Source organism: Pleuronectes platessa, chromosome 21, assembly GCF_947347685.1.
Source record: "Pleuronectes platessa chromosome 21, fPlePla1.1, whole genome shotgun sequence".
NCBI classification, from domain to species: domain Eukaryota; kingdom Metazoa; phylum Chordata; class Actinopteri; order Pleuronectiformes; family Pleuronectidae; genus Pleuronectes; species Pleuronectes platessa.
Window position 1 is genome coordinate 1,468,978 of NC_070646.1, and position 26,731 is coordinate 1,495,708.

A 26,731-nucleotide genomic window follows, 5' to 3' on the forward strand; every position below is an offset into this window, starting at 1 on the left:
TCTCCTCTGATTCTCTCTCCTCTGACTCTCTCTCCTCTGATTCTCTCTCTCCTCTGACTCTCTCTCCTCTGACTCTCTCTCCTCTGACTCTCTCTCCTCTGACTCTCTCTCTCCCCTGACTCTCTCTCCTCTGACTCGCTCTCCTCTGACTCTCTCTCCTCTGACTCTCTCTCCTCTGACTCTCTCTCTCCCCTGACTCTCTCTCCTCTGATTCTCTCTCCTCTGACTCTCTCCTCTGACTCTCTCTCGTCTGACTCTCTCTCCTCTGACTCTCTCTCCTCTGACTCTCTCTCCTCTGATTCTCTCTCCTCTGACTCTCTCTCCTCTGACTCTCTCTCCTCTGACTCTCTCTCCTCTGACTCTCTCTCTCCTCTGACTCTCTCTCCTCTGACTCTCTCTCCTCTGACTCTCTCTCCTCTGACTCTCTCTCATCTGACTCTCTCTCCTCTGATTCTCTCTCCTCTGATTCTCTCTCCTCTGACTCTCTCTCCTCTGATTCTCTCTCTCCTCTGACTCTCTCTCCTCTGACTCTCTCTCCTCTGACTCTCTCTCCTCTGACTCTTTCTCTCCCCTGACTCTTTCTCCTCTGACTCTCTCTCCTCTGACTCTCTCTCCTCTGATTCTCTCTCCTCTGACTCTCTCTCCTCTGACTCTCTCTCCTCTGATTCTCTCTCCTCTGACTCTCTCCTCTGACTCTCTCTCGTCTGACTCTCTCTCCTCTGACTCTCTCTCCTCTGACTCTCTCTCCTCTGACTCTCTCTCCTCTGACTCTCTCCTCTGACTCTCTCTCCTCTGACTCTCTCTCCTCTGACTCTCTCTCCTCTGACTCTCTCTCCTCTGACTCTCTCTCCTCTGACTCTCTCTCCTCTTACTCTCTCTCCTCTGACTCTCTCTCCTCCTCTGACTCTCTCTCCTCTGATTCTCTCTCCTCTTACTCTCTCTCCTCTGACTCTCTCTCCTCTGACTCTCTCTCCTCTGACTCTCTCTCCTCTGACTCTCTCTCCCCTGACTCTCTCTCCCCTGACTCTCTCTCCTCTGATTCTCTCTCCTCTGACTCTCTCTCCTCTGACTCTCTCTCCTCTGACTCTCTCTCCTCTCGTCCCTGAGCCAGACTTCCTGTCTGAGCCGAGTGGAGATAACAGGCGGCGCTGCCAGAGGAGCTCAGCACTCAGCGGGTCGACGGCAGGAACTCTCTCAGATTTGGGTCACTAAAATAAATAAATAAATGGAAGTCGCAGCGAGTGAAATCAGTTTCCTCCGCGTCACTGCTCGCTCAGAGAACAGTCTCTGATTGGACGAGAGGGAAATCCGCACTGACGCGATGACTCAGCGATTTCAGGGTCACTCGAGGTTCTCACTCCTCAAGTCATAGACGCTGAAATGTGATGAATCGAGCATCAGGGAAGTTTTGAATTTGAGTCATCAACTTAACTTATTTCACCTTAAAGCGATGATCTCAATATGGTTCAAGGGGAAAGCCACAAACTTTATGCATCAAGATCGATTAACTTATTATAATAAACAGCTGCAACCGGCTGTCGAAAAATAATAAAACAAGTAGAATCTGAGGTTTTCACACAGGAAACTGCAGCGTGAGGAGATTCAGAGGAACCATCTCTACTGGGAACAATCAGATCCCAGTGAGAGACAGTGGGAAGCTGCAGGACCAGTCTATTCCCAGGGGATGAAGTTTCTCTGATCACACACACACACACACACACACAGACACACACAGACTCACCTTGTGCGTGCAGAGTCCATGTCCAGGACCAGTTTTGCTAAATGTTTCCTTTGTTTCTGGATGTTTGGGATTTCCACCTGCAGCCGAGTGTTTGTTGGTGTGAAAACAGACGAGGGACAGAAGAGCAGCCACAGATCAGATCACATGTTTGTGTGTGAGTGTGTCTGTGTGCAGAAGTGACTGTTAGTTAGGAGAATGTTTAATATCTTTAATATTCTCATTATGTGTGTTGAGGTCATTTTTTAGGGTTTAATCGACTGGAAATGTTCGTTAAAAAACACAAGAGATTTTTAATTTGCCGAATCAGATGTGTCGGATCAGAGGAAGCACGATGTGATGATGACAATGATCCGCTCGTTACCTCGGCGAGGTCGTACAGCGGCTCGACCACGTCCCTCTCTATGGTGGCCTCGAACATGATGAGCTCCTGGGCGAGGCTCTCCTGCGTCTCGCCGCAGAGCTTCAGCATCTTCCTGCAGCGGACGAGAAAACCAGGGAGACATCAGCAAAGACTCGGGGGGGGGGGGGGGGTTAAACCAAAGAGCACATATCATCGTGTCTATGAGGAAACAGTGAACATGATCCGTGGAGCGACGGGATGGACACGACATCACGGACCATAAAAACATCCACAATCCGTATCAACACTCATCACACACGCTCCAGGCTCAATATGAGTTAATTAATATTCCGGTGTCGTTAATGAGGTTGATTCTCGTCTGACTCTGTTTCTGGATGTGAAGAGAAAAATCACTTCTGGGTCAGAGGCTGATAAAAACATTCCTTTCCATGTCAGCGCCTTTCAACACAAAATGCTCCGAGGACAACAGATAATCAATGATCAATTAAATTAGAGAGAGTGTGTATGTGTGTGTGTGTGTGTGTGTGTCTGTGTGTGTGAGTGTGTGTCCTCACCCCAGTAGAGTCTCGTCTCCCAGCACTGCCGCCCCCTCCACCAAACATTGTGCGAGTGTTGTGAGAGGAAGCTTTTTCTGCACAAAGACAAAACAATCACACAAATGAATCTAGCACAGATCAACGTGGCTCAAAACTGGAAAACAAATACAAATCTGTAGATAAATGAATTAAATAAATCACAGAAGGACCTGAAGTCACAATCCATCCTTGTCTTTTTATAAATCGTTTACATCTCATCAGTTTGTTTAACGTTCACTTCAAGCAGAGACTTTATAATCAAGCTTCATGATCTTTTTCCCGTCTGTCCCATTTCTGTGTTCTATGTATAAAACAGATTTTTGCTTTGTGTCTTTGTGTCTTTGTATCTTTGTATCTTTGTGTGTTTGTGTGTTTGTGTGTTTGCTTCTCACCGAGGGCGACCTGACGGACTTCTTCTCCAGGTCCACGCCCTGCTGGCCCTGCAGACACGCAGTCAGCTTCTTGTGGGTGCTGTGGGACACCTGCTTGACCAGCTCCAGACGTTTCTCCACCTAAAACACACACAGACACACACAGTTACACACAGATACACATTACAACTAATGCACAGCTGGAGCACACATCCCTGTGGACCTCGTGGAGAATAGAGCCGTTGTCTCTCTGTACAGGAACCAGCTCAGCGGGTGAAGCTCACAGGAGCCCATCACCTCTTAGTTAAACGTCTCTCAGCTCATTATGGAACCCACTGAGTTGAGCTGGTGCCGCTGAGGCGTCATTAATCAGAACCATTACAGCGCCGGGGCCCGAGTCAGTCAACGGGGACGCTCCCGCCTCGCTCTCACAAAGAGATTCAATTTCAGAGCTCATTACCGTTTGAAGAAGTTCTTTATTCACACGGAATTCTCTGTAGAAAATGAAGAGTCTCTTTCAGGCGAGAGGTGAAAAACATAATCAGAAGGAAACACACACACGTTGGATGAAGATTGATTCTTACCTGCAGCAGGTCGTCACTTAACACTTCGGTCTTCTCCGCCCTGGAAGAGAAGAGGAGAGAGAAACCACACAACTGGTTACTGTGGGAACTTGGCACTGGTCACACAGTGGGATTACGTCATCTACTGGGTTTCTGTACACGGAATAAATAAGACACAGTCGACTGGAGTCGATCGTGTAAGAAGAATGTTTATCTATCCACTGGAAAAAGAGGAAAAGAATAAATATACACATTGTCAAGTAGGAAATGACATTTGAGAAACTAATGTTCAGCGTTCTTTGCTTTGAAAATGAATTAAAACTATGAACTGATCTCAGGAGCTGCAGATGAATTTGCTGATGATCATCATCATCAATAATCAATCTGCAAAAATACTGAAGCTCAAATCCACGTTTCCTCAAAACCAACTCATCTGAAGAATCATCCGTTCAGAGCAGGAACTGTAAACATCATAACTACTGCAGTCACAAAGCAGAACCATGAAGCCTGATGACTCTCTGCTCCAGCTCCTCTCACATCGATTCAACATCACTCTGCAATCTGCCTCCACTTTAACAGCTGCACATTAACATTCTCTTTTACTGCAGTTTCATCTCGGAGGTTGAAATATGGACGTGAGCGTTCACACGAGCCGGAGCAGCCGGAGAACCATGAATCAACCTGAGCTGCACGATGGAAACCTATCAGTTTATTCAGGAAAATCTTCTAAATGCAGTGATGCAAAATATATATAGATATTAAGTCTGCAAAGAAAAAAAGCAAGAAGCACCATTGACTGTTTACACAAGGAAGAAGTAGATATATCACCAGTGCAGGTCGGCAGAAGGATTCATTTTCATTTCCAATAATTAATTTCAGAGATAACAAAACGAGCTCCGTGTTCAGCGACTTGTGATCGGACTCGGAGGATAACAAGCCGAGCACAGAGCAGCTTTCATCTCTTTCCACCGTTTACAATCATTTCTATCGTCTGGTGAAACTCTCTCCTGTCAACAGCCATAAAAATAGAGGAATTGAAAATATGAGATAAAGTCTTTTCCCCCCGAGCAGCTGGAGAACCTCGGGTTTAACAGGTAGAAGAGGGAACGTGTTAAAATACCTATTTCAGCTCAGAGCTCTAATAAATAAAATCAAAACAAATTAAAACAGGTTCCACTTTCTAATGAGGGACGCTTTATATCAGATCTGCTGCAGAGCATCAGAGACAAAATACATTTATTAAAAAAAATGCAACGCTGTGTTTTCTCAGCACCACACGATTCCCCGGGGAAATCACTGACATTGACTAATTTGTTCCAATTAATTAATTTCTAGAGCAATTAAGAGACTATGCCTGAAAGCTATGTGAAGATTGTTTTTATAGTGTGTTTATAGATATTTACTGGTGTCTGTGTGATGAACGATGTCCGTTACAGCTACAGCACCAAGGAAAAATATAAAAGAAACTCCAATAAATCAAATTATCTTCAGCCTGATATGATCCAGACACACAAGCAGGTTTTTAAAAATCAAAGAAGCTGGTCTCTGTGTTTTCTGACAGAGAACAAACAGCCCCCCCCCCCCCCCCCCACACACTCTAATCCACAAATCAAAGAGCGCCGCCGCCGTCCTGCACTTACGGCGCCGAGCTGCTCCTGCGTGACGCCCGGGTCCCGCTGATCCTCAGCTTTCTCCTCCACATCCCCCCCGCCGACAGGAGGGAAGCCACCTGTCCTCCGGCCGCAGCAGAGCCACAGTAATGAGGCAGAGAACAGGGGGAAGGTGGAGTGAGAGGAGGAGGAGGAGGACGAGGGAGGGAGGGAGGGAGGGATGGGAGCCTGAAGAATGAGACCTGGCGATCTGGTTCTTTCACTTTGTCTCATCTCCCACCGAGACTCCTTCTCTACAGGTCGCACTGCAGAAAACACACACACACACACAGACACACACACTGACTCACACCTCTGGCTCGGCTGGATGATTATTGATCCGACTGAAGTTAAACAGCTGGACACAAAAGAAAGAAAAACCTCTTCTCTTTCTTTCCTCCATCTTTTCTTCCACACTTCCCCTCAGTGAGAGGTTCCTGTTTAAAGATCCTCCTGCGTTCACCTTTAAAGACGATGAGGCAAAACATCCTCGACTAGGGTGACCTCTGACCTTTGACCTCTGAAGTCAGTTCTCTCTGAGTCAAGGTGACAAATGGTCAAAATGTGAAGAGATTCCCTGCAGGCAGAATTGAGGTGTTTCCACATGGGGCGTTGGGTTGACTCTCTTTTTAGTGGACGACTCGACACACCTGAGAGACCCAGAGCTTTCTTCACTGCACCAGTTCACAGTGAACTGGGACTGGAACCATTGGACAGTGTCAGATCTGTCCACCACCTCCCAAGTCACATAATCTGCCTCCACATGTGGGAAAGTGAGGCACAAGATTCAAGTCACCTTCACTGAAATATACAGAATGTGAACTGGAAGAGATTTGAACACTTCAGTTAATCTCATCACACGTTGAGTTTCCTCCCATCGTGTAAAAAGGGATTCGATCATCTGTGTGCAGTGATTCAACAGAACGTCTCTGCTGCTACAGTTTATTGACTCAACATCATTTACTTCAGACGCACTGTTTACACTGAGGTGTGTGTGTGTGTGTGACAACAAAGAGCTGAACCTTTACTGACTGCAGTGCATTCATTGACAGGATCATTATCCTCAGGCAAACACACATGCACACAAACACACACACACACACACACTCACTCACTCTCACACACACACAAATGAGGAGGTGTGCAATTAGTCAACCTGGAAAGTCCAGCACTGCTCAAACATGAGGAATCCAAACACGCTCACAATGCAGAGTATTTCTTCTGCACTCACACGCACACATACACACACACACACACACACACACACACACACACACACACACACACACACACACACATACACACACACACACACACACACACAGACACACGCACACACACACACTCCTCGTCTCCTATCAGGCGTGTGATGATAAACACAAAGCTCAGCACAAGCAGAACAAACTGAGTGTTTGCACCGAGACGACTCTTCCTCCCGGTGACAGAGTTCAACAACGTGCACACGCCCGACACAACGTTAGTCACACAACTGGAGTGTGAACTGTCATCTCCTCTATTACCAGCAGGAGGCCAGATTCCATAACACAGAGGCATCCATGTGTTATTAAGTGTAGCAGAGCGGCAGCAGAACACTGGATTACACTCTGAGATAAAGAGCTGCAACAACTCATGTATGTTGTGAAACTTCTTCTCTTTTAAGTGGAAGAGAACTTTGAACCCACTTTTCCCAGATTTGAAGTCAAGATATCTTTTTTTCACTGGTTTACCATAAGCATGAGGTCGCTCCTTATGAAATCTAAACTTAATCCTATTATGTTGATAAACTGTTGAGCCAGATTTCTACGTTGGGATCGACCTCGTGCAAAATCAGAAAATCAGAAATCAGGAATCAGGAATCAGAGAAACAGCTTTTCAAAGTTTGAAATCTAATAATAAAAAGGCTTTTTGCATGATTGAGTTTTGAAGCCTGGTGTAACATGTGGATATCCTGAAAGTCAAATCACACCTCGACCTGCAGCACAGTTTCAGAATTTGAGGATCATCACTTTTTTTTCTCCCAGTGCCTCGGTTTGTTCTCCAGGTTGGAAACCGTGTGAAGTGGATCTGGAAACTCCTGCTCGTGCGTTGGGAAGATCTTTGGCAGCTCAGAACTCTGATGAAAGTTTCAACTGGCACAACAAAGACTACTGGTTTCAAACCATCTCACTAGAGGCTCTTCTCGCTGCTGCTCCCTCGTGTTCAGCGGCGTGCACGTGTCAGCAGAGGAGAAGGTCGGCTGCTAACGTCGTGCTGACGTCTCCTCTCGGGGGGGTTTGGTCCTCTTAACGCAGCGTGACGTGAGGGCTGCAGCTGAGGAAGGGAGAGGCCTGAGAAACACATGGTTCATATTTTGTATATCTATAAACAGGCGGGGGGGGGGGGGGGAGATGACGGCTGTGGTAACCTTTGCCTTAGAAAAGAGTGAATAACTGTGTCTAGCTTCCATCTCCCTCTCTCTCTGCAGCTCGTTGTTAATTGTGCGACACATCAAGGGCGTCCCAGCTTTACTGCAGCATCAGCTTCTGTCGTCACTCGGGATTCCCACTGGCACGGAGGGAAGGGAGAGAGGCTGGGGGGGGGGGGGGGGCTGAAGGAAACAGCAGCAGCAGCAGCAGCAGGAGATACACGTGATTAAAAAAAGGTTTTTACACAGATAAACCTTTTTGAGAGGTTTTCCAAAGGGAGCAGATTGTTCTCTTGTTGAAGTGACTCTTTGTTTTGCCTGAGATCAGAAACCTGTAAATCTTTCACACCAACACTGCCGGACTGGGAGTGATCCCTGAGATGATCCGTGCACAGGCCCGAGCGGAGGGGGTCCTGGCGGCAGGTCGGGCTGCACGTGAACACACCTGATGTCCCCTGGTGTCACACCGGCTGCACACAGAAGCATGTGAGGCTGTTTAACGTGCAGGTAACTTTTTATAGGGGAAGTGCTAAAATACACAGAAGCTCGAGACACATCTGGTTTAACTCATATGAGCAGAAAGCTGCTGCACACACACGTGACCACTGCTGAGGACGCAACAGTCTGAGCTGCTTGTTGTTCTTAATATGTTAAAGGTAAGATTTGTTGTTCATTTAACATTTAACAACAAGCTTCACCTCGACCCTCCTGCACACAGCGGCTTCAAATGCCCCTTTTCTCTTTCCTGTTAGAACCCAGACCAGCTGTTACCTGGGTTCTCATTCAAAGAGCCTCTGAAGTCTCATGAATCATTTGTGGCCCTGAAATAAAAATAAACACGAGTCCGTGGCTCTGCAGGAACAGTGGGGTCGGTGGGACTCAGGTCAGAGAAGGTCACGGTGCTTCACCTCATCTGTAGGAAACAGATCATAACGTGACCTCTGACCTGCACGTGTCGGTTTGACCTTGTGAAATGACCTGTGTTGGTTTTTGTGCCCCAGCAGCAAACCGCCTGTTGCAGCTCGGGGTCTCGACCTTTAGAGAATCTGTCTCCACCGGCTTCAGGTTGTTAGAACATGTATGTTGTGATTTCACCTTACAGCTTCAATCACAGCAAATCTACGTCCAACTTATGGGGGTAATGGGGGAGCAGAGGAGATACCAGTCGCCCCAGCATCGCATCCTTACTGGGCCAATGTGGGAGGAAAAACGAGGACGGCAGAGAAAAGAAATAAAGCCACGAGCAGCTGAGACGAAAACTCTCATCAGACAAATGATTCAAAGCTCGTTCTCCTGGTTCCATCGTGTGTTTTGTCAAATCATAGTTTTCATAAATGTGTAAATGTGGATATGAATCAGTGACAAATAAATAAACATGATTGAAGTTAATTCAGTCCGGGGGGGGGGGGGGGGGGGGGTCGGCATCCGACGAGGGAAATAAATGGTTCAAGGACAGAAATAAATCCCCCAGGAGAATTGTTCCAGGTGAAGTCAGATTACCCAGCATGCACCTCTCTCTCTCCCACCGACTGAGGAGGGGGGGAGGGTAACCGGTTGCTATGGCAGCAAGCATCGCAGCGGCGGCGAGGACGAATCAGACGAGAGAACGAAGACGATGAATGAAGAGGAAGAGTAGAGTGGAGTCATCGCTCCACCGGGAGCCTGAGGGGGGGGGGCTCCGATGGCCGAGCGCTCATCTGTCACAACCGACGGAGAGGAGATCCGTATCTCTAACACACACACAGACACACACACACACACACACACAGACACACACACACACACACACACACACACACACACGCTTCAAGGTCATCGGCTCCTTTCAGCGACTGAGGTGGAATAAGAAAATCACCATGAAGCCTGAAAACAAGATCCTGGTAAAATCCAGAGGTGGAATTTATTTAAATGTTTATTCACTCACATACTTTACTTAAGTACTTATTTCAGTTACTTGTAATCAAGTATTATTTCCATCTTTATCTCCAACAAATTTGTTATATTTGACAGGTATAGCTTTTTATAAGGATTGTTTTTATCCACCAAATATTTACCTAAAATAAAAGATGGTTTTCAAAATATTTTAATCATAAAGAAAATGTTTGTCTTTTTATTTTAGATCTAATCGCTGAAAATTAGGCAGAAATATGTTTGTAGGTATAAAAATTGAGTCAGTGAAAATGGAAACTATAGAAAATGAGAGTTGTGACTTTCAGTGGTTCATATTTTAACGTGTCCAACATAAACCTAATTCTTGTTTGATGAAATGTTTCACATTGAAAACGTGTTGTTCTCTCTGATGTAAATCTTCAGTCTAACAGACCTTGTTCCAACAGACCACCTTGATGGTGATGTCAGTGCAGAGCACACGCTGCATAGTAAACAGACACACAACACGACACCCTGCACGATAACAACACACAACCCGGGGGCCGATTCTGCTCCGGAGCAGCACAACAAATCAAAATGCTGCTCACAGCCAGAAGTTTGCAGCGTCCAGGTCCCGCTCTCCAGAGAGCCGGCTATCTTTCTCCAGGAGCACTAAATCCCCCCCCCCCCACCCCCCCCCCGCTCCTCTCGGCTGAACACAATGAAACGGACCGACTCATTCCGGATTCACCCGGACTACCTCGGCCCTCGGGAGGCAACAACACAGAGGAGCCTTGAAGAACAGAATCAAACCGGTGGGAGGTCGTGCACTTCTTTAAAAACCCTCCAGTGATTCACTCGTCACCTTCTGAGACTGAAAGCTGTCGACTGAGAATAGAACAGAACATTTCTCATGAGGGGAAACTGCTGTTTGGAATAATTCTAAATAACAATGAGACCGAACGAGTGTTTAAGTAGATGTGGTTTAAGACTTTAAGAGAAAATCAACATATTGTAAAAAAGAGCAAAGTGAGTTCTGTGAAACTTTTAACGATTAATCCACCGATCATTGATCGTATCAAATGTCTGAGTAACAGTCAGAACCTAAAATAAAAACTCAGTTTACTGGGATTTAAAAAATAAAGATGCAGCCAGTGGTCAGAGCAGAGGAGCAGGAACAAACTGATGTCTGGTGTTTCTGCTTCATTGGCAAAAGAGTCGTTGATTGATTATCAGTCTAATGAAATAATTGATTGTTTCACGCAGACACACACACACAAACACACAGACACACACACACACACACACAACCACACACAGACGAGTCCTCCTCATGTCACCATGTGATCAGACCCCATGGCTTCATCTTCATGTCTTTACACAGCTGGTCTGAACGAGGCCGACGCTGCTTCTTGACCCAGGAGACACTGAACAATGTTGAAATGTGTTTGTGTGTGTGTGTGTGAAACAACAGTCTCACAACAACCTGTGTGTGCATCCGGATCCACTTCATCACAGCCTGAAGACGCAGGTTTCTCCTTAATCCCACGACAAAGATCTGATTGGCTCAGATTGATAGTAACAACTCTTCGTGGCTGCCCCCTCAGTGTTTACGGTGAGACCCCTCGGGGGCCGTCGCCCACAGGTTGGGAACCACGACTTGAATTTAAAGAAGCACGGACAGACTTCACAGATGAAACCCTGCTGGCCCATTAGTCCGTCTGCTGTTAAATGCTAATACATGCTAACGAATTCTGCAAGAGCTTGGAAAATGGAACATCTGGTGAAGTGGCGCGTTTATCCCCGAACGCCACCATCCTCTGCTCCCCACTCCTCACAACAGGAGTCAGGTCGGAGCCAGCCGGTGGGGGGGGGGGGGGGGGGACGAGGGTCCGGTGGTTTTATTCTCCTCATAATCGACAATTACACAGAATGACTAATAAACGTGGGCAGAGGAACTAGGAGGAAGAAGACAAACGCTCAGGATGAGAAACCCCCTCACAGACAACGACACCTTCATGATTGTGTTGGCACTGCAGGAGCCGTGGACTGAGTCCAGCCTGTGACAGGAGACAATGTGGTGCAGGGAGCTGGAGCCGTGACAGCATTGTCAGCCTGACACGGGCCCTGCGGTTTTAAATGGAGCGATTTGGAGGCCGGTGGTGAGAGTCCAGGACTGATGGAGGCTCACGGGCTCATTTCTCTCCTCTTCTCTCGCCTCCTCTGCATCGTGAGACGTTTCCATCAGGAGAGGGAGGCTGAGCTTGTTCCTCCTCCATCGTGCAGCCGGAGCTTCACTGCTCACATGGCAGCCGCCGCCTTCCTCCCTTCACGTGTCTCAGAGGGACATCTTCTGAGGAAACGCTGCTCAGACGGATGGGTCACGTTCCTGCAGATTACAACACGAGATCATGTCCTGCTCACGTTTCACGGGTCAAAGCAGAGTTGTGTGACCCGTTTGAAACCTTATCTAACTGTTGAACACGTCTCTCCAGGACCAGGAGCCCGACCTGAGCTCCTCACTGGTTCCAGCAGATCTCCAGATCAGGCTGCAGCAGTCAGAACTCTCACTGTCCCTAAGAAACAAGCTGGAGTTCATTCATCCTCTATGTTTAGATCAGAGAATGAAAGTCAAGCATCTCTTCCTGTGTCGACATGAGAAATGAAACTTTAAAGAGCGAGTGTGATGTGCGACAGTTTAAAGAACACGAGGCTGAACCGTGATTGGTGGATTTTTTCCTCTGCAACCTACATTCTCTTCTATAAATGACGGTGGCCTGCATGGTGACAAACAACTGAAATAGAACTGAAGGTGCGTTCTGACACAGACGCACACATCACAATAACACAAACCCACACTGCTGCACGGGGGCTACACACCCGGCGCCTCCTGTGTGATGTCACAGACGTGTGTATGGATCGTGATGTGTCCTGGTGTGCATCTGGCTAATGGCCGCCTTGGGAAATCCATCACTCACACACGCCGCTGCATCTCTTCACCGGCACTGCACCGGGCCTTGTGTTACAGCTGTGCACACATCAAATACACACACACACACAGGGAGACACATGTGGTCACAGCCAAGCACACACACACACACACACACACTGCCGCTAGGATCTAACTTTAGCCGACTTCAGATTCAGCTCCTCTGTGACCTGAGCAGTGAAACCGGTTTGAATGAATATGAAACTCATGATGTGTGTTGTGATGACTCAACCAGGGCGACGGGAGGTTTATGGGGTGTTGTCATATTTACTCAAACAAGTCACAGGTTCAGAAAAGTTGCTTTTTATGCAGATTTTCTTTATAGAATGTGTTTGCGATCAGGCCACGCCCACATCCTGAGATCCTGTCTGAACATCTGCGCCGGGCGATGAATAAACATCTGCACGCTGTCGGCGGGAAGCGACCACACACTGAACGAGAGGCAGACGACAGGAATCTGGGCCTGAAGCCATTTTACCAAACGAGAAAGACGACATTCAGGACAGGTTCAGTGTCCTCGTGCTGGAGGACAAAGTTCAGAGTCGTCCGTCCTCACCTTCAGAGACGCAATCCACTCAATCCACTTTTAAAATGTATGAACCATGGACTCTAATGTAAAGGATGTTATAAAGCTCTAGATCAGTATTTTATACAACAATCAGATTATGTTTAATGCCTTTTCCATAATGTTTTGTTCACACTTCTTACTTGGTCTACTGCCCCCCAGTGGCCAAACATCAAAGAATGCAGCTTTAACGCTATTATTAACCTTGTGGAATAAATGAAGTGTTGTGAAAACGCCCACCACCACAGATTGTGAGTCACCGGTGTCACTACACGCCTCAGTCGTTAGAAACGATATCATGATTCATTATTAAAGAAAGCAACAAAACCATCAGAGACATGAGCTCAGAGTTATTTCACTGATTTACACGTGTGCTTGGATTATTTCACAATAAGAGCATGTGCTGCGCTGCGGCTTGTTGTGTTAACACGTGTCGTTGTTGTGTTTGTGTTACAGCAGCGACAGGAGAGAATGTGGTTTCACCTCCTGGAGAAGACGCAGAGAGAACAGAGGATTAACGTGAGTGACAGCTGAGGAGGAATCAGCCCGATTCAGTTTCACTCGTTTCCACAGAGAACAGAAACCGACTCAGGTGGATATCTCAATAACTGCATTTTCATATTATCATCTACTGGCGTTCATCTCTTCAGTAAAGATCAAACCCCCCCGTCTCCTCCATGTAGGTGGATGGGACATGGACCAAATTAAAAAGTCAAATTACACGTCAAAAAATATGTTCTCTGTCATTTTATGTAGTTTTTGAATAAACGTTCAAGTATCTTTCTAAATGCACAAGATGGCAGCGTTCATTGGCTTCACTTCTGGGCAGTGGGAGCTGGTGGAAACCAGTCGTCCATCTTTATTTACAGCCTATGGTTTTTATGGTAAGGGCCAAAAGCTCACCAGTATAGAAAACTAGTGTAGTCGAGGCTACATAGTAAAAATAGAACGACTCTGACAGAGAAAACCATGAAGGCCAAATTAGACGATCTGGTCTAAAGAGGATTTGAATCACCTGCTCCCCCCCCCCCCCAACCCCCATTCTTCTCTCTTTCCATTTTCACCGCTCACACATTTTTTCTCATTTGAGGGAATTCAACACCTGATCAAATGAAAATAAGAAATATCTCCTGCAGATGAAGCAACACTTTGCCTCGGGCTTCTCTCAGCTCCTCTGGGATATGTTACCTCTGATAGTGAGCTACACACACACACAGGCACACACACACACACACACACACACACACACACACACACACACACACACACACACACACACACACACACACACACACACACACACACACACACACACACACACACACACACACACACACACACACACACACACACACACACACACACACACAGCCCTATAACGCCTAACCATTCAAATCAGATAGAGACAGAGAGGGGGGGGGGGGGTATTCATGGCCTCACTTCCTCGTTGCGACCCACATTCCACATTCTGTACCAGTGAAATATTCATATCTGTTATCGCAGCCGATCAGGATGGAGGCTCTGGTTGTGTGTGGCAGCGCCGCGTCAGGCAACACGGAATATTTTATATTATAAAAAGCATAAAAACAAACAACATGTCCGTCGTGTTCCTCTGGGTTCCTCCTCTCCTTCGCCACGCTCTCAGATTCCAGAGCGACGGAGTTAAACATGCACGTTTCACACCGATGCACATCTCATCAGGAGAGAGAGAATGAGGCTGACGCAGGAGGATGGGGGGGGGGGGGGGAGAGTTGAAGCACAGAGGTGAGAGAAAATCAGCGTATTCTGCTCTGTGCGGGAAAAAACTACCCAGAATCCTTCAGTGGCTCGATTCCTCTGCCCAGCTGGACGTGATCTGTGTTTTCAAAATGTCATCTGTGATTTCATCAGGCATCGTATGGGCAGCAGCTGCCTTCAGAGGAGAGGCCCTCCGGCTGCAGACACACACACACACACACACACACACACACACACACACACACACAAACACACACTAATATGCTTCAACACTGGAGCAGCATGAGACAAAAGCCGAGGTGAGGCTACACGAGAGCTGCGACTGTTCTGCAGCTCAGTGGAAACGAGGAGCTGAAGGCACGAGAAGGAAACTGTGTGTTGGTGTCGGGAGGAGACGCACAGGAGAACGTCTGCTGCTCCACATGCAGCAGGAGGAGCACCTGCTACGTCAGGACTGAGCATATGTTGCTCCTCTCAGCTACAAGTCGTTCAGGGAGCGTCTCTGCAGGACGACGTGTTCACACCAGAGGAAGAATCATCGCTCGACACGAGCAAGTGCAGCTGATGAATTAAATACAAGCTAGAGACGGAGCATACGCACAATAAGACGAGAAACACACAAAGGAGAGAAGATATTAACAAGGGGAGGAACTAAGAGAAATGAATATAAATATACTGGGATGGAAATTTATTACAATTCCTGATTGTGACCCTTCAAACTCAGCTTTTTAGAATAAACAAGGCTCCCGGGATGTTTGACTTCTTAATTCAAAATTGAGAAGGATCATCCGACTGCAGCTTTCCACTGTGATGAATGTTTGACAGCATGAAACCAGACAGACGAGTTGAAAACATCCTCATGCACGGTCTTGTTTACCTTCACACTTTAATGTTCTCAGTCATTTCTCTAATTTTAGCTTCAAAGCTGCAGAGGAAACCGACGCGTCTGTGAACCTCTCGTCCACAGTGACGGAGCTAATCGCTTTTTACACTGTTACATAAATGACTTTTTGCATTTATACGTGTTTATCACAGCCTCAGTCAGCTGCTGAAATCCACCCTGAGACGGGAGGAGGAGGGAGGAGGAGGGAGGAGGGAGGAGGGGAAGCCTCTGTGAGTCACCGCCTGAATCATTTACCTCCCAGCTGCCTGGACACCGAGGAGGTGGAGAAACTCCAGGAATCACTTTTACTTGGGCTCTGGATGAATGACATCACTGCTGCACGACTTCAACTCAGCTTCCAGCTTCTGAACTGATTTGGTTCTCGCTGCTTCCACAGAATCTGTCTTCGTTAACGGGGTCAGGCTTTTTCAAACACGGGTAAACTGAATAAAAACGTGGACTGACACCATCGTGCAAAAAAGCAAAGTTGTCTTTGAGTTTCAGGACTTTTCCTCGGAGGCTCCACGCTGACGTCTCGCTGAGCAGCCGTCTGATAAACGGGGAACATCCCGACCAGCAGCCGCGGGGTCGTCCCACATCAATAATGAGTGAACGCCTCAGTGGAGCAGCTGTCATGTTCACAGGGAGACCTCGAGGCCGGCGTGGGACGACACAGGGAGACGGTGGATCAGCTCCATGAGGCTGTCACTGACACAAACGAACAAGAGGCGCTGACACTGAACCTCTGAGCAAGACGTACAACACACACGGTGTCTTTGACCCCCGGGTCAATCAGGCAGGAGCAACAGATCTGTCCATCCTGAGGTGTAGAGGAGGGTCAAGGGTCAAGGGTCAAGTCAAGAGGTAGAAAATCCAGAATTTACTAAAGCATCAGTAACGTCAGCTCAGAACAAAGCTAGGCATGAAAGAAATAAAACAAAATGCAGCCCCAATATTTCAGCAATTAGATAAATATTAAATAAATATAAAGGCCTCAGACAAAGCTTAAAAACATTAAAGTTGATTTCTTAATTAGAGTTATTACTGGAAACGGTTCACATCAGAGGAAAGAAGAAATTAAAAAACCTCCCACGGAACAAACAGACAAATGAACAATAAGAAATTCTGTCCTGAAGCATTTACACAGTAAAAATCCCTGAAACGACCGGATCTCTTTATCAAAGTCACACAGAATTAGGCTGATTATTCATGAATCCTCTCTCCAGAACTGATCTCAGTCCAGTGAGCCGCCCCGGGGAGACCCGCCTCCCGCTTTGAAAAACCTCCGGAGCAACACGTGGTGAAAGTATTTTCTGATCTGACTCAGCAGAATCACATCATTGGTCTGTTTCCTTCCAAAGCTGCAGGAGATCAACGCTGGGAAACCACTGGTCCACGGAGTCGGGGATTTGTTTATGAAAGTCCACTGACGATATCCTCTGTGACTCCAGGACCACTGGGCTCATTGAATCACTGACAATAACCAACAACTGACACGTTAACAACGGCTCCACAGTTTAAATCCTGTCTCTCAGGATTGAAAAGGTCTAAACTCGTCTCCTGTTCACAGGCTCGTGAAGTCTGACGTGTTTTCCCTGCAGAGGAGTCGCTGAGCCTCCTGGACTCAGTATTTTAGGAGCTACCTCTATGACTCAGCTGCTGCCAAACCACAAGTGTATTTAAATTATGCAACGCAGTCAATGCAATGGGTCTTTTTCAGGACTCTGCACTGGAGTGAGGAGAAAAGCCTGTAATGTTCAGATCCCACTGAGAATCAACAATCTGCCGACTTCTGCAGCTTCTAGTTCCCGTGAGCTGGGATCCTCAGGTTCGCCTCTTCGGTCCACAGCTAGTTACATCTATTCAATATATATATATATAATACAATAATATTTCTCCCTTTCATTACAATGGGAACAAACTTTCCTCAGAAGCCGAGTGAAGCCAATCTCTTCTTGTGACCAAAACTAAATAGAGACACAGAGTCAAGTTCAAGTCCGAAGCTGAAGAAGACCAGAGATGGTGGCGCAGATTGTGTTGATTGTGTTGTGTTGATACAGAGTTCATAGATGAGTAAGAGAGAGAAACACATGAAATGATTTGTTGAATTCGAAGTTGCACGACTTCTTGAGGTGACTGGAGTCTGGAGGAGAGACAGCATCATTTGGAGAAATTAAGTTTTCTGATATATTCATAGATTTCCCAGGAAATTATTGAATCAGGCCTGTTTATGAGATTGAATCTTAGGAGACTGTTGGGCCTCGGTTTTTCTTCTACTTCCCTTCATCTGTTTATTATTCAGTTCTTTGGTCCCTTTGGTTTTATAAATAAACTTAACTTCTCCATGCAAATCGTCTCAAAACAGAAAATGCAGAAGCCAAGTCCTGAGAGTTTCTCCACATTTGATTCTCCTTTTTTGCTGCTCTGTCAATGACTTTAATAAATCTATAAAATAGGATGTGTACATTGTAATGTGATGTATTTGAAGATGAAATGTAGTTTTCTCCCAAAACTGATGTTATAAAACGAACACGTCACCGTACAGGAACTTAGGATGACACCAAACCCCAGATAAAGTTTTTACTTCTCCAACAAGTCGAGCACAGAAACAGTGACGTGGTGACAGTTGGAGTGAGAATGTGATTAAACCAAAAACAATGTTCTCATCCTCCTCTCCTGTTTCTCCTCCATGATGCAGCTTGGCAACTATTCACATCATATAATAATCAAATAATCAAACTAAATACTGTTTTGTGTTTGGAACTATAATCAAGCAAAAACGTTTTCAGATGGTTACTGTTAGAGGAAAGACAGTTTGTGTTTGAGTTTGAATAAGAGGAAGCTGATCCACATCTAAACTGAGGATTGCTGTGTTTGTCCCAGTTTCTCCAGTTTACTGGTTTATTGCAACAGCAGCAGAAACTCATTTGCATTTAGTTTGAGGACAATCACCACCGAGCTCGACACTTGGCCCAAAATAAAGTTTTATAAATATAATAAAGCAGCCGGCACAGGATCTCATAGATGAGGAAGAGATCAGGTTAATAACGCACTTTATAGAACACTCTCATGAAAAAGTCCTTCAAGACAAATGCACTTGAAGCATGAACAAGAAAAGGACTCGATGCTTCTACGAGTTTTAAACTGTTATTTATCACTTTCAAAGGCTGTAAATAAAGATGGCTGACGTGTCTCCACTTCCTCCCACTGGAATGAAGATGAATGATCTCAGATATGAACGTGCTGTGCATCGAGGTCCAACCAATCACGAGTCGGTCTGAGCTGTCAATCATAAAGTTCATCCTGTTTTTAGAGCATAAATAACTAATGAGCTGTTGAGCAAACATCTGTGTGATAAGAACGACCTGAAATGAATGTTACTTTAAAGATGACTCAGATAAGATAAGATAAGATAACTCTTTATCTGTCCTACATCGGGGAAATCTGCAATGTAGAGTGCAGTCAGAAATATTGAGTAATAGTAAATAAGCAATATTTAAAGATGTAATCATAAGGAGCTGTAAAAAAAATGGAATGTATTGAATTAATCTGATGATTATTTTCCGTTTGGTTTTTAATGTCTCCCGTGACGTTGCCCTCTTGACCTCTGCCCCCCCGTCTCACACCGACACCGAGGCGGTGACACCTGAGCCCCGGGGGTTCGAGTCCTCATTAAAGTTTAACAGACGTGGAGCGGTGGTCACGAGGCAGCAGGTACAGTAGAAGAAGGAGGAGTCGTGGCCACACCTTCCAGCTCGGGGCTCCTCCTCTGACTCTGGGAATTGATTCTCTCATATTTGGACATTTTAATAAGATAAATGATCTGAAAACAATCAGACAAATCACTTTAGAGCGGGTGAGAAACGTCTTGCCCCCCCCCATCCCAGCCTCGTGATGTCATTTCCTGTCCCAGTTTCCAGCTGAGGGTGTTTACTGGTCCTCAGAGGCTGGGGTATGTTTTGCAGTGAGGTGGGAGCTGAGCTAATGTTTCCAGTTTGACTCACAGGATGAAGGTGGAGGCCGGTTGAAGTCAGCCACGACAGAACTGAGAGACCCGGGTAGCCACAGTAACAGGGGTGTGTTGCAGCAGTGGTCACACACACAAACACACACACACACACACACACACAAACACACACACACACACACACACATGGATTGTGGGGAAATACCAGCTGGGTTTGTGTGCTGCTCGTCATTCGTGTCGACTCAGTTATTTTTGTTTTCTGCTGCAGCTCTGACGTCCAGCTAGAGGAACATGGAGCTTCCAGCCTGATGTTAAAAACCTTTCCTTGTTACAACAAGTCCACAGAGGTCGGTTCCTTTATTCATCAGATTGATCAAAGCAGATCAGATCCTTCAAACAGCTGGTTTAACTCTGTTTTAATTGAATTTCAATTTAAGCCAATTTCCCCTGTTTGTATATTTTTACATAATAAATAGATTATTGTTCCAGAATCCAAACTTATTCAGTTTACAATGACAGAGAGCAAATCCTCTCATCTGACAACCAACAACTAACTATTGAAATTTAAACGTGAACATCAAGACTCTCACAGGAGATGATGTTGTCTCAGCTTCTCCTTGTACAGGGCCAGATAACAGAGACACCTTCAAAGACATGAAGCTCTGGAATAGATGCTCCTGCTCTGAGCTCATACAGTACAAACATCTAGTGGGAGAAGTCGATCTCTCGTGTTGAAGATGCACTGCACAGAAACACGAGCCAACAGAGAGAATCCACTAAGAGGCTTGATGTGGTTTTTACAATCCGCTCTGGGTCTGTGGGTCACGAGCAGCCAGGGAGTTAAGAACACAGCAGCTGAGATGTTTCTCACCACTGTCCTGAAAGTGCTTAGGAAAGACACTCATCTGTGAATCGAGATGTAAGCGTGTGAAAGTCATCGTGTTCATGTTAAAGATGTAAAACCAGTTGAATAACAGGCAGCTTCCAACTTTCTGTATTAGCAGAACTCTTTTTCCAGAGTCGCTGCCGGCAGCAGCAGCAGATGAAGAGGAGGAGGAGGAGGAGGAGGAGGTTTGGCATCTGTCGGTCGCCTCCTCAGTGACTCTGCAACAAACCGGAGCAGCGTCTCCATCATCACACTCCAGTGGCTTCCATAACGCTCCACTGGAAAGACGTCTCCCCCAGCGCCTCCCTCACTCTCACCCACGAACCCGACGTCCCAGAAGAACATTGACAGACAAGTGAAGGTTTTGCTGTGACGCTTGTTTTTTAAATTCCAGTTTTAACCCCAAATCTGCTGCAAACCTCTGATATCTCAAATCTGAACGGCTGCTGCTTTCTCACAAAATCTCAAAGTGACAGTGAGTCCATAACAGAACGGGTCAGATTCAAACTGCCGGCGGGAAATTCCCCATTAACAGAGTCTCATCGTGATTAATGGGGGAGAATCGGACAGGAAGCCGAGTCCACACACACACTGACACACCCACACACACACACACACACACACACACACACACACACACTGACACACACACACACACGCTGAAACACACGCTAACACTATCTTTTTCACACATATGCACATATTCAACAGTAATGCCTCTAATGATGCTCATAATATAATATAACATCCTGCAACACGTCCCTCTGTAAACATGGTGTCCTCCACGTCAGGTCCTGTTAGCCCGACCTCTTCTTCCCCCTCTCACTCTCTCCCCGTCTCCCCCTCTCTCCCTCTCACCCTCTCCTCCTCCCCTCCTCCCCCCCTCTCACCCTCTCACCCTCTCCTGGAAGCCGCTGCACCGACCGCGGATCATTTCACTTTGCCACTGTTACCGCAGCCTCGCCATGAATACTGATTATGTTCCAAATAAAGGGCAATCAATTATCAAAACCCCGACGATGCTGTTGTAATTAACACACACATGCACACGCACACATGCAGCACCGTGTCTGACAAATGGGTTTATTATCTTCCGGCTGAATGGTCCGGCAGTCGAGGAAGATTAAAACACACACACACCAGAATAAATTAGGTCCAACTCTATGGAGACATTTCTAATAAAAAAAAAGGAGTTTTTCATTTGAACCGAAAACAGGAACAAAATCTGTGAGTTGATGAAGAGTCAGGACGGACGGGGGGGGGGGGGGGGGGGGGGGGGGGACTGGATCTGTCACCTTTTCAGAAAGTAACAGACCCAGAGGCTGAATCCAGAAATCTGAATCCACAGATCTACAATCAATCAGGAGACTTCAGATCCTTTCTGTGGACTTTCACAAAAAGATCTGAGTTCAGCCTCTTTCAGTATATTATCTTCCATCAAGGACAGGATCAACCGGTGATGATCAGCACGTCCAGTTTTCAGATATTTACAGATCTGAAGTCGAAGCTTGATGATGCACATTCAAATAAGTTGTTGCAGAACTAACACGTTGGCCTTCAGTTTACTTTGTTCCACAAATCACAGCGTGAGACGTCTTTAGCTTCCAGCTCCAGAAGATTAAACTGTGTCCCAGACCGGAGCCGGGGTCTGGGAGTGTGTCGGGGGGGGGGGGGGGGGGGGGGACTGCAGGCATCCCGTCCTCCTCCCTCCTGCCAGGACCAACAAGCCGGGTCGGTGACATTGAAGGGAAGAGAAACAACGAAGCCCAGGTTCACAGGTTCATCCACCAATCAGACGTTTGATTCACCAGGATATGAACAAACTAATAATGGAGTCACGAAGGCCATAACTGCTTTTTTATTCTTTTGCTATGATAAAACATTTACTCTCTTCAATAACCAAAGCTAACAGAAGATAATGGTTTGAGGAGTAAAGTGGATGTTCAAGCAGAAGGCAGGCGTCTCTGGGGTCTTGTTCCCGGCAGCCTGAACGCAACCCAGCGTTAATAAGAAACCATTTCCCTGCCTGTTGATGGAGATTAGAAATCTGTTTCTCCAGCCTCATCTTTTCTGTTTCCAGCTGCACTCCACCTCGACATCCATCAGCCTGCTTCACTAAACCTGGACTCACGTCTACTTCCTGCTCTGTTGTGTTGTTTCTGTGCACAAACCGACGGGTCCAATAACCTCTCTCTCTTATCACCAACACAAATATGTATGAATGAGCAGAGGAGTTAAAAATACTCTGCAGAAGAAGAAGTGACACGAGGCCAGAGGAGGATTACGCCCGGCCCCTTCCTGCCATAGCCTCTCGCTGCTCGGGGAGAGTTACACATTTTCATTCAGTGCCACAGTTTTACGCAGCATTACACAGGATTATGGTGCAGGCCGACTGTTTGCAGGATGAATTTAACTGCGTCTGAACCTCTCTTGACCTATATCGTTAACTGGAGCGATGCAGCAGTGTCCTCCTGCAGCGAGACGCTTCATTAGTCTGAGGATGCTCGTGTGCCTGCTCCCTGCAGGAGGAGGACAGACGGGCACTTTTAGAGGCTGGGAATGTTTCTCTGAGGGTAAATAAAAAGCAGAGAATATAAATATTTCCTTTTGCCATAATCAAATCACCAAATCGAATCCCCCTGCACCAGAGAGAGAGAGCGGGACTGGAACAAACGAGCGTGATGTGGTCTCCTCCTGTGATGCAGCTGATGGACAAAAACAATACGAGTTGAATTAGATGTAAACGCTCATTAACGTGTTTGTCCACAACTCTATCTCTTCCTGTTCGGAGGCCTTCACTGGAAGCTGGTGTATAAATAGATATTGAATGAGAGTAGTACCAGTTGGTGGTAATGGAGCTCTGCTGGGGCTTCACCAGTCCAATCCTATTCAATCAAGCTGCACCAAACTACACACACTCATGGATAGTGTGTGTAATTTGTCCAGATGCACGGCAAAATGTGAAGAGGGTCATTCCCCACGCTGCCACCAGGTCTCATGGAAACCAGTTCGGTAGATTTTCCATTAAATCCCAGTAACATCAGGACACTCACGGTTTCTCCAGCCTCACAACAAACCAGGTGACGCCGGCTGCCAAGGTCACGGAGAAGATATCACCAATTACCCGAGTGTCCGGCTGTCAGGCGCCGTGTTGGAGCCTCCTCCCTCTAAAGATGACTAATCACCCCGGCTGTTCTGCCTCTTACGATACAGGTTAGAACTCATTACCGGGACGTTCCACCCGGCTGGGCTCCGGTGCAGCCGCTCAGGCAGAGGAGGGGAAACAACCAAACACCTGGCCTCCGACAGGGACTCACAGGTTCCAGGCTCACAGATCATCAGCTGGTTTTTTATCTTTTGAAAGTGCGTCGGAGCTCTCGTCCCCTCGAGTGGCAGCGAGGCAGGAGTCCTGTTCACCGGGGGGGTGGGGGGGGGGGGGGGGGGTACCTCCTGCTGAGTCCACTCTGCTGGGCCTCAGCTGCAGTACTACCTCGCTCATTGATTTGTATCAGCGTGGGCGAGCGAGGTGCGAGACACACAATCCTCTCACAACAAACTGGTCACCGGCCTCTCGCAGCAGCGTGGGGCCTCACAACAAACCGACACACACACACACACACACACACACACACACACACAACAATGACTCGGCGTTACTGTTGTGCAATAATTACAAAAAGGGTTAACCACCACTTGATCCAAAAGGCCGAGGGTGTAGTGTTGACACACGACATTGACTTTCAGTTCTGAGTGAAGGGTGGGGCTGACAAACAGAAGGAGAAACTTGACAACACCTGTTTAGAGCCGAGCTGCAGCTTCACCTCCTCAACTCGAAAAGAGAACAAGAGGCACGAGGATCAGGAGGCACGTTAGAGGAGGAACCCAGAGCCTGTCGAGCTACAGGAGCCTGGAGGGGTCATGAACTTTAATACCTTCACTTCAGAGATGAACAGAGTCTAGATGAATCTGTGCTGCATCACAGAGACAAACAGATAAATCACATGAAGCAGAGAACGTTAATCTAAAGTGGTTCTACGTTTACATTCCACAGGAAGAAGCCGAGGGTCGGGATTTACTCAGATTAATCCTCCTGCGTTCATCAGGCGTGACGTGTCATCACGTGATCTCCTCACACTCTACTACGACTCAGCAGCCCTGCTCCTCCTCCTCCTCACACACGTTTCTCCCTGCTCCTCCTCCTCATCACACACATTTCTCTCTGCTCCTCATCATCATCTTCTCCCTTCTCCTCCTCCTCATCTTTTCCCTGCTCCTCCTCTTAATAAGACATGTTTCTCCCTGCTCCTCCTCTTAATAAGACATATGTCTCCCTGCTCCTCATCCTCATCACACACGTTTCTCCCTGCTCCTCATCAACATCTTCTCCCTTCTCCTCCTCTTAATCTTTTCCCTGCTCCTCATCATCATCTTCTCCCTGCTCCTCATCCTCATCACACACGTTTCTCCCTGCTCCTCATCATCATCTTCTCCCTGCTCCTCCTCCTCCTCATCACACACGTTTCTCCCTGCTCCTCATCATCATCTTCTCCCTTCTCCTCCTCCTCATCTTTTCCCTGCTCCTCCTCTTAATAAGACATGTTTATCCCTGCTCCTCCTCTTAATAAGACATGTTTCTCCCTGCTCCTCTTCTTAATAAGACATACGTCTCCCTGCTCCTCATCCTCTTTACACACGTTTCTCCCTGCTCCTCATCAACATATTCTCCCTTCTCCTCCTCTTAATCTTTTCCCTGCTCCTCATCATCATCTTCTCCCGGCTCCTCCTCCTCATCACACATGTTTCTCCCTGCTCCTCATCATCATCTTCTCCCTGCTCCTCCTCCTCATCACACACGTTTCTCCCTGCTCCTCATCATCATCTTCTCCCTGCTCCTCCTCCTCATCACAGACTCCACTACGACTCACAGGATTCAATGAGAAGCTGCTGGAAATATCAGCAGCACTGCTCCTCCTCATCATCAGAAATGTTTCTCCCTGCTCCTCCTCATCATCAGAAATGTTTCTCCCTGCTCCTCATCATCATCTTCTCCCTGCTCCTCCTCCTCATCATACTCTACTACGACTCACGGGATTCAAGGAGGAGCTGCTGGAAACATCAGCAGCCCTGCTCCTCCTCCTCATCTTCTCCCTGCTCTTCATCATCATCACACACGTTTCTCCCTGCTCCTCATCATCATCTTCTCCCTGCTCCTCCTCCTCCTCATAAGACATGTTTCTCCCTGCTCCTGCTCTTAAAAAGACATATCTCTTCCTGCTCCTCATCCTCATTACACACGTTTCTCCCTGCTCCTCATCATCATCTTCTCCCTTCTCCTCCTCCTCATATTTTCCCTGCTCCTCCTCTTAATAAGACATGTTTCTCCCTGCTCCTCTTCTTAATAAGACATATGTCTCCCTGCTCCTCATCCTTATCACACATGTTTCTCCCTGCTCCTCATCAACATCTTCTCCCTTCTCCTCCTCTTACTCTTTTCCCTGCTCCTCATCATCATCTTCTCCCGGCTCCTCCTCCTCATCACACACGTTTCTCCCTGCTCCTCATCATCATCTTCTCCCTGCTCCTCCTCCTCCTGATAAGAAATATTACTCCCTGCTCCTCGTCCTCATCACACACGTTTCTCCCTGCTCCTCATCATCTTCTCCCTGCTCCTCCTCCTCCTCATAAGACATGTTTCTCCCTGCTCCCCCTCATCATCATCAATGTTTTTCCCTGCTCCTCCTCACTGTTTCTCATCATCAGACATGTAACTCCCTGCTCCTCCTCATCATCAGTGTTTGTCCCTGCTCCTCCTCACTGCTCCTCCTCATCAAAAATGTTTCTACCTCCTCATCCGCACTGCTCCTCCTCCTCATCAGCCATGTTTATCTCTGCTCCTCCTCATCATCAATGTTTCTCCCTGCTCCTCCTCCTCATCAGTATTTCTCCCTACTCCTCCATATCATCAATGTTTCTCCCTGCTCCTCCTCCTCCCCCTCATCATCAGTGTTACTCCCTGCTCCTCCTCACTCCTCCTCATCAGACATGTTTCTCCCTGCTCCTCCTCATCATCAATGTTTCTCCCTGGTCCTCCTACTCCTCCTCATCAGTGTTTCTCCCTGCTCCTCCTCACTGCTCCTCCTCACTGCTCCTCCTCCTCATCAGCCATCTTTC

General features: G+C 47.0%; 1 protein-coding gene across 1 annotated transcript in view; it reads right to left on the reverse strand.

Annotated features, from left to right (window-relative positions):
• LOC128427367 (rho GTPase-activating protein 44-like) overlaps positions 1-26,731 on the reverse strand; it is a 44,225-nt gene that overhangs the window by 17,015 nt on the left and 479 nt on the right. The window contains 5 exon segments of the mRNA XM_053414471.1: positions 1,742-1,818; positions 2,103-2,214; positions 2,657-2,733; positions 3,070-3,189; positions 3,633-3,672. Of these exon segments, the coding sequence (XP_053270446.1) occupies positions 1,742-1,818; positions 2,103-2,214; positions 2,657-2,733; positions 3,070-3,189; positions 3,633-3,672 (426 nt within the window).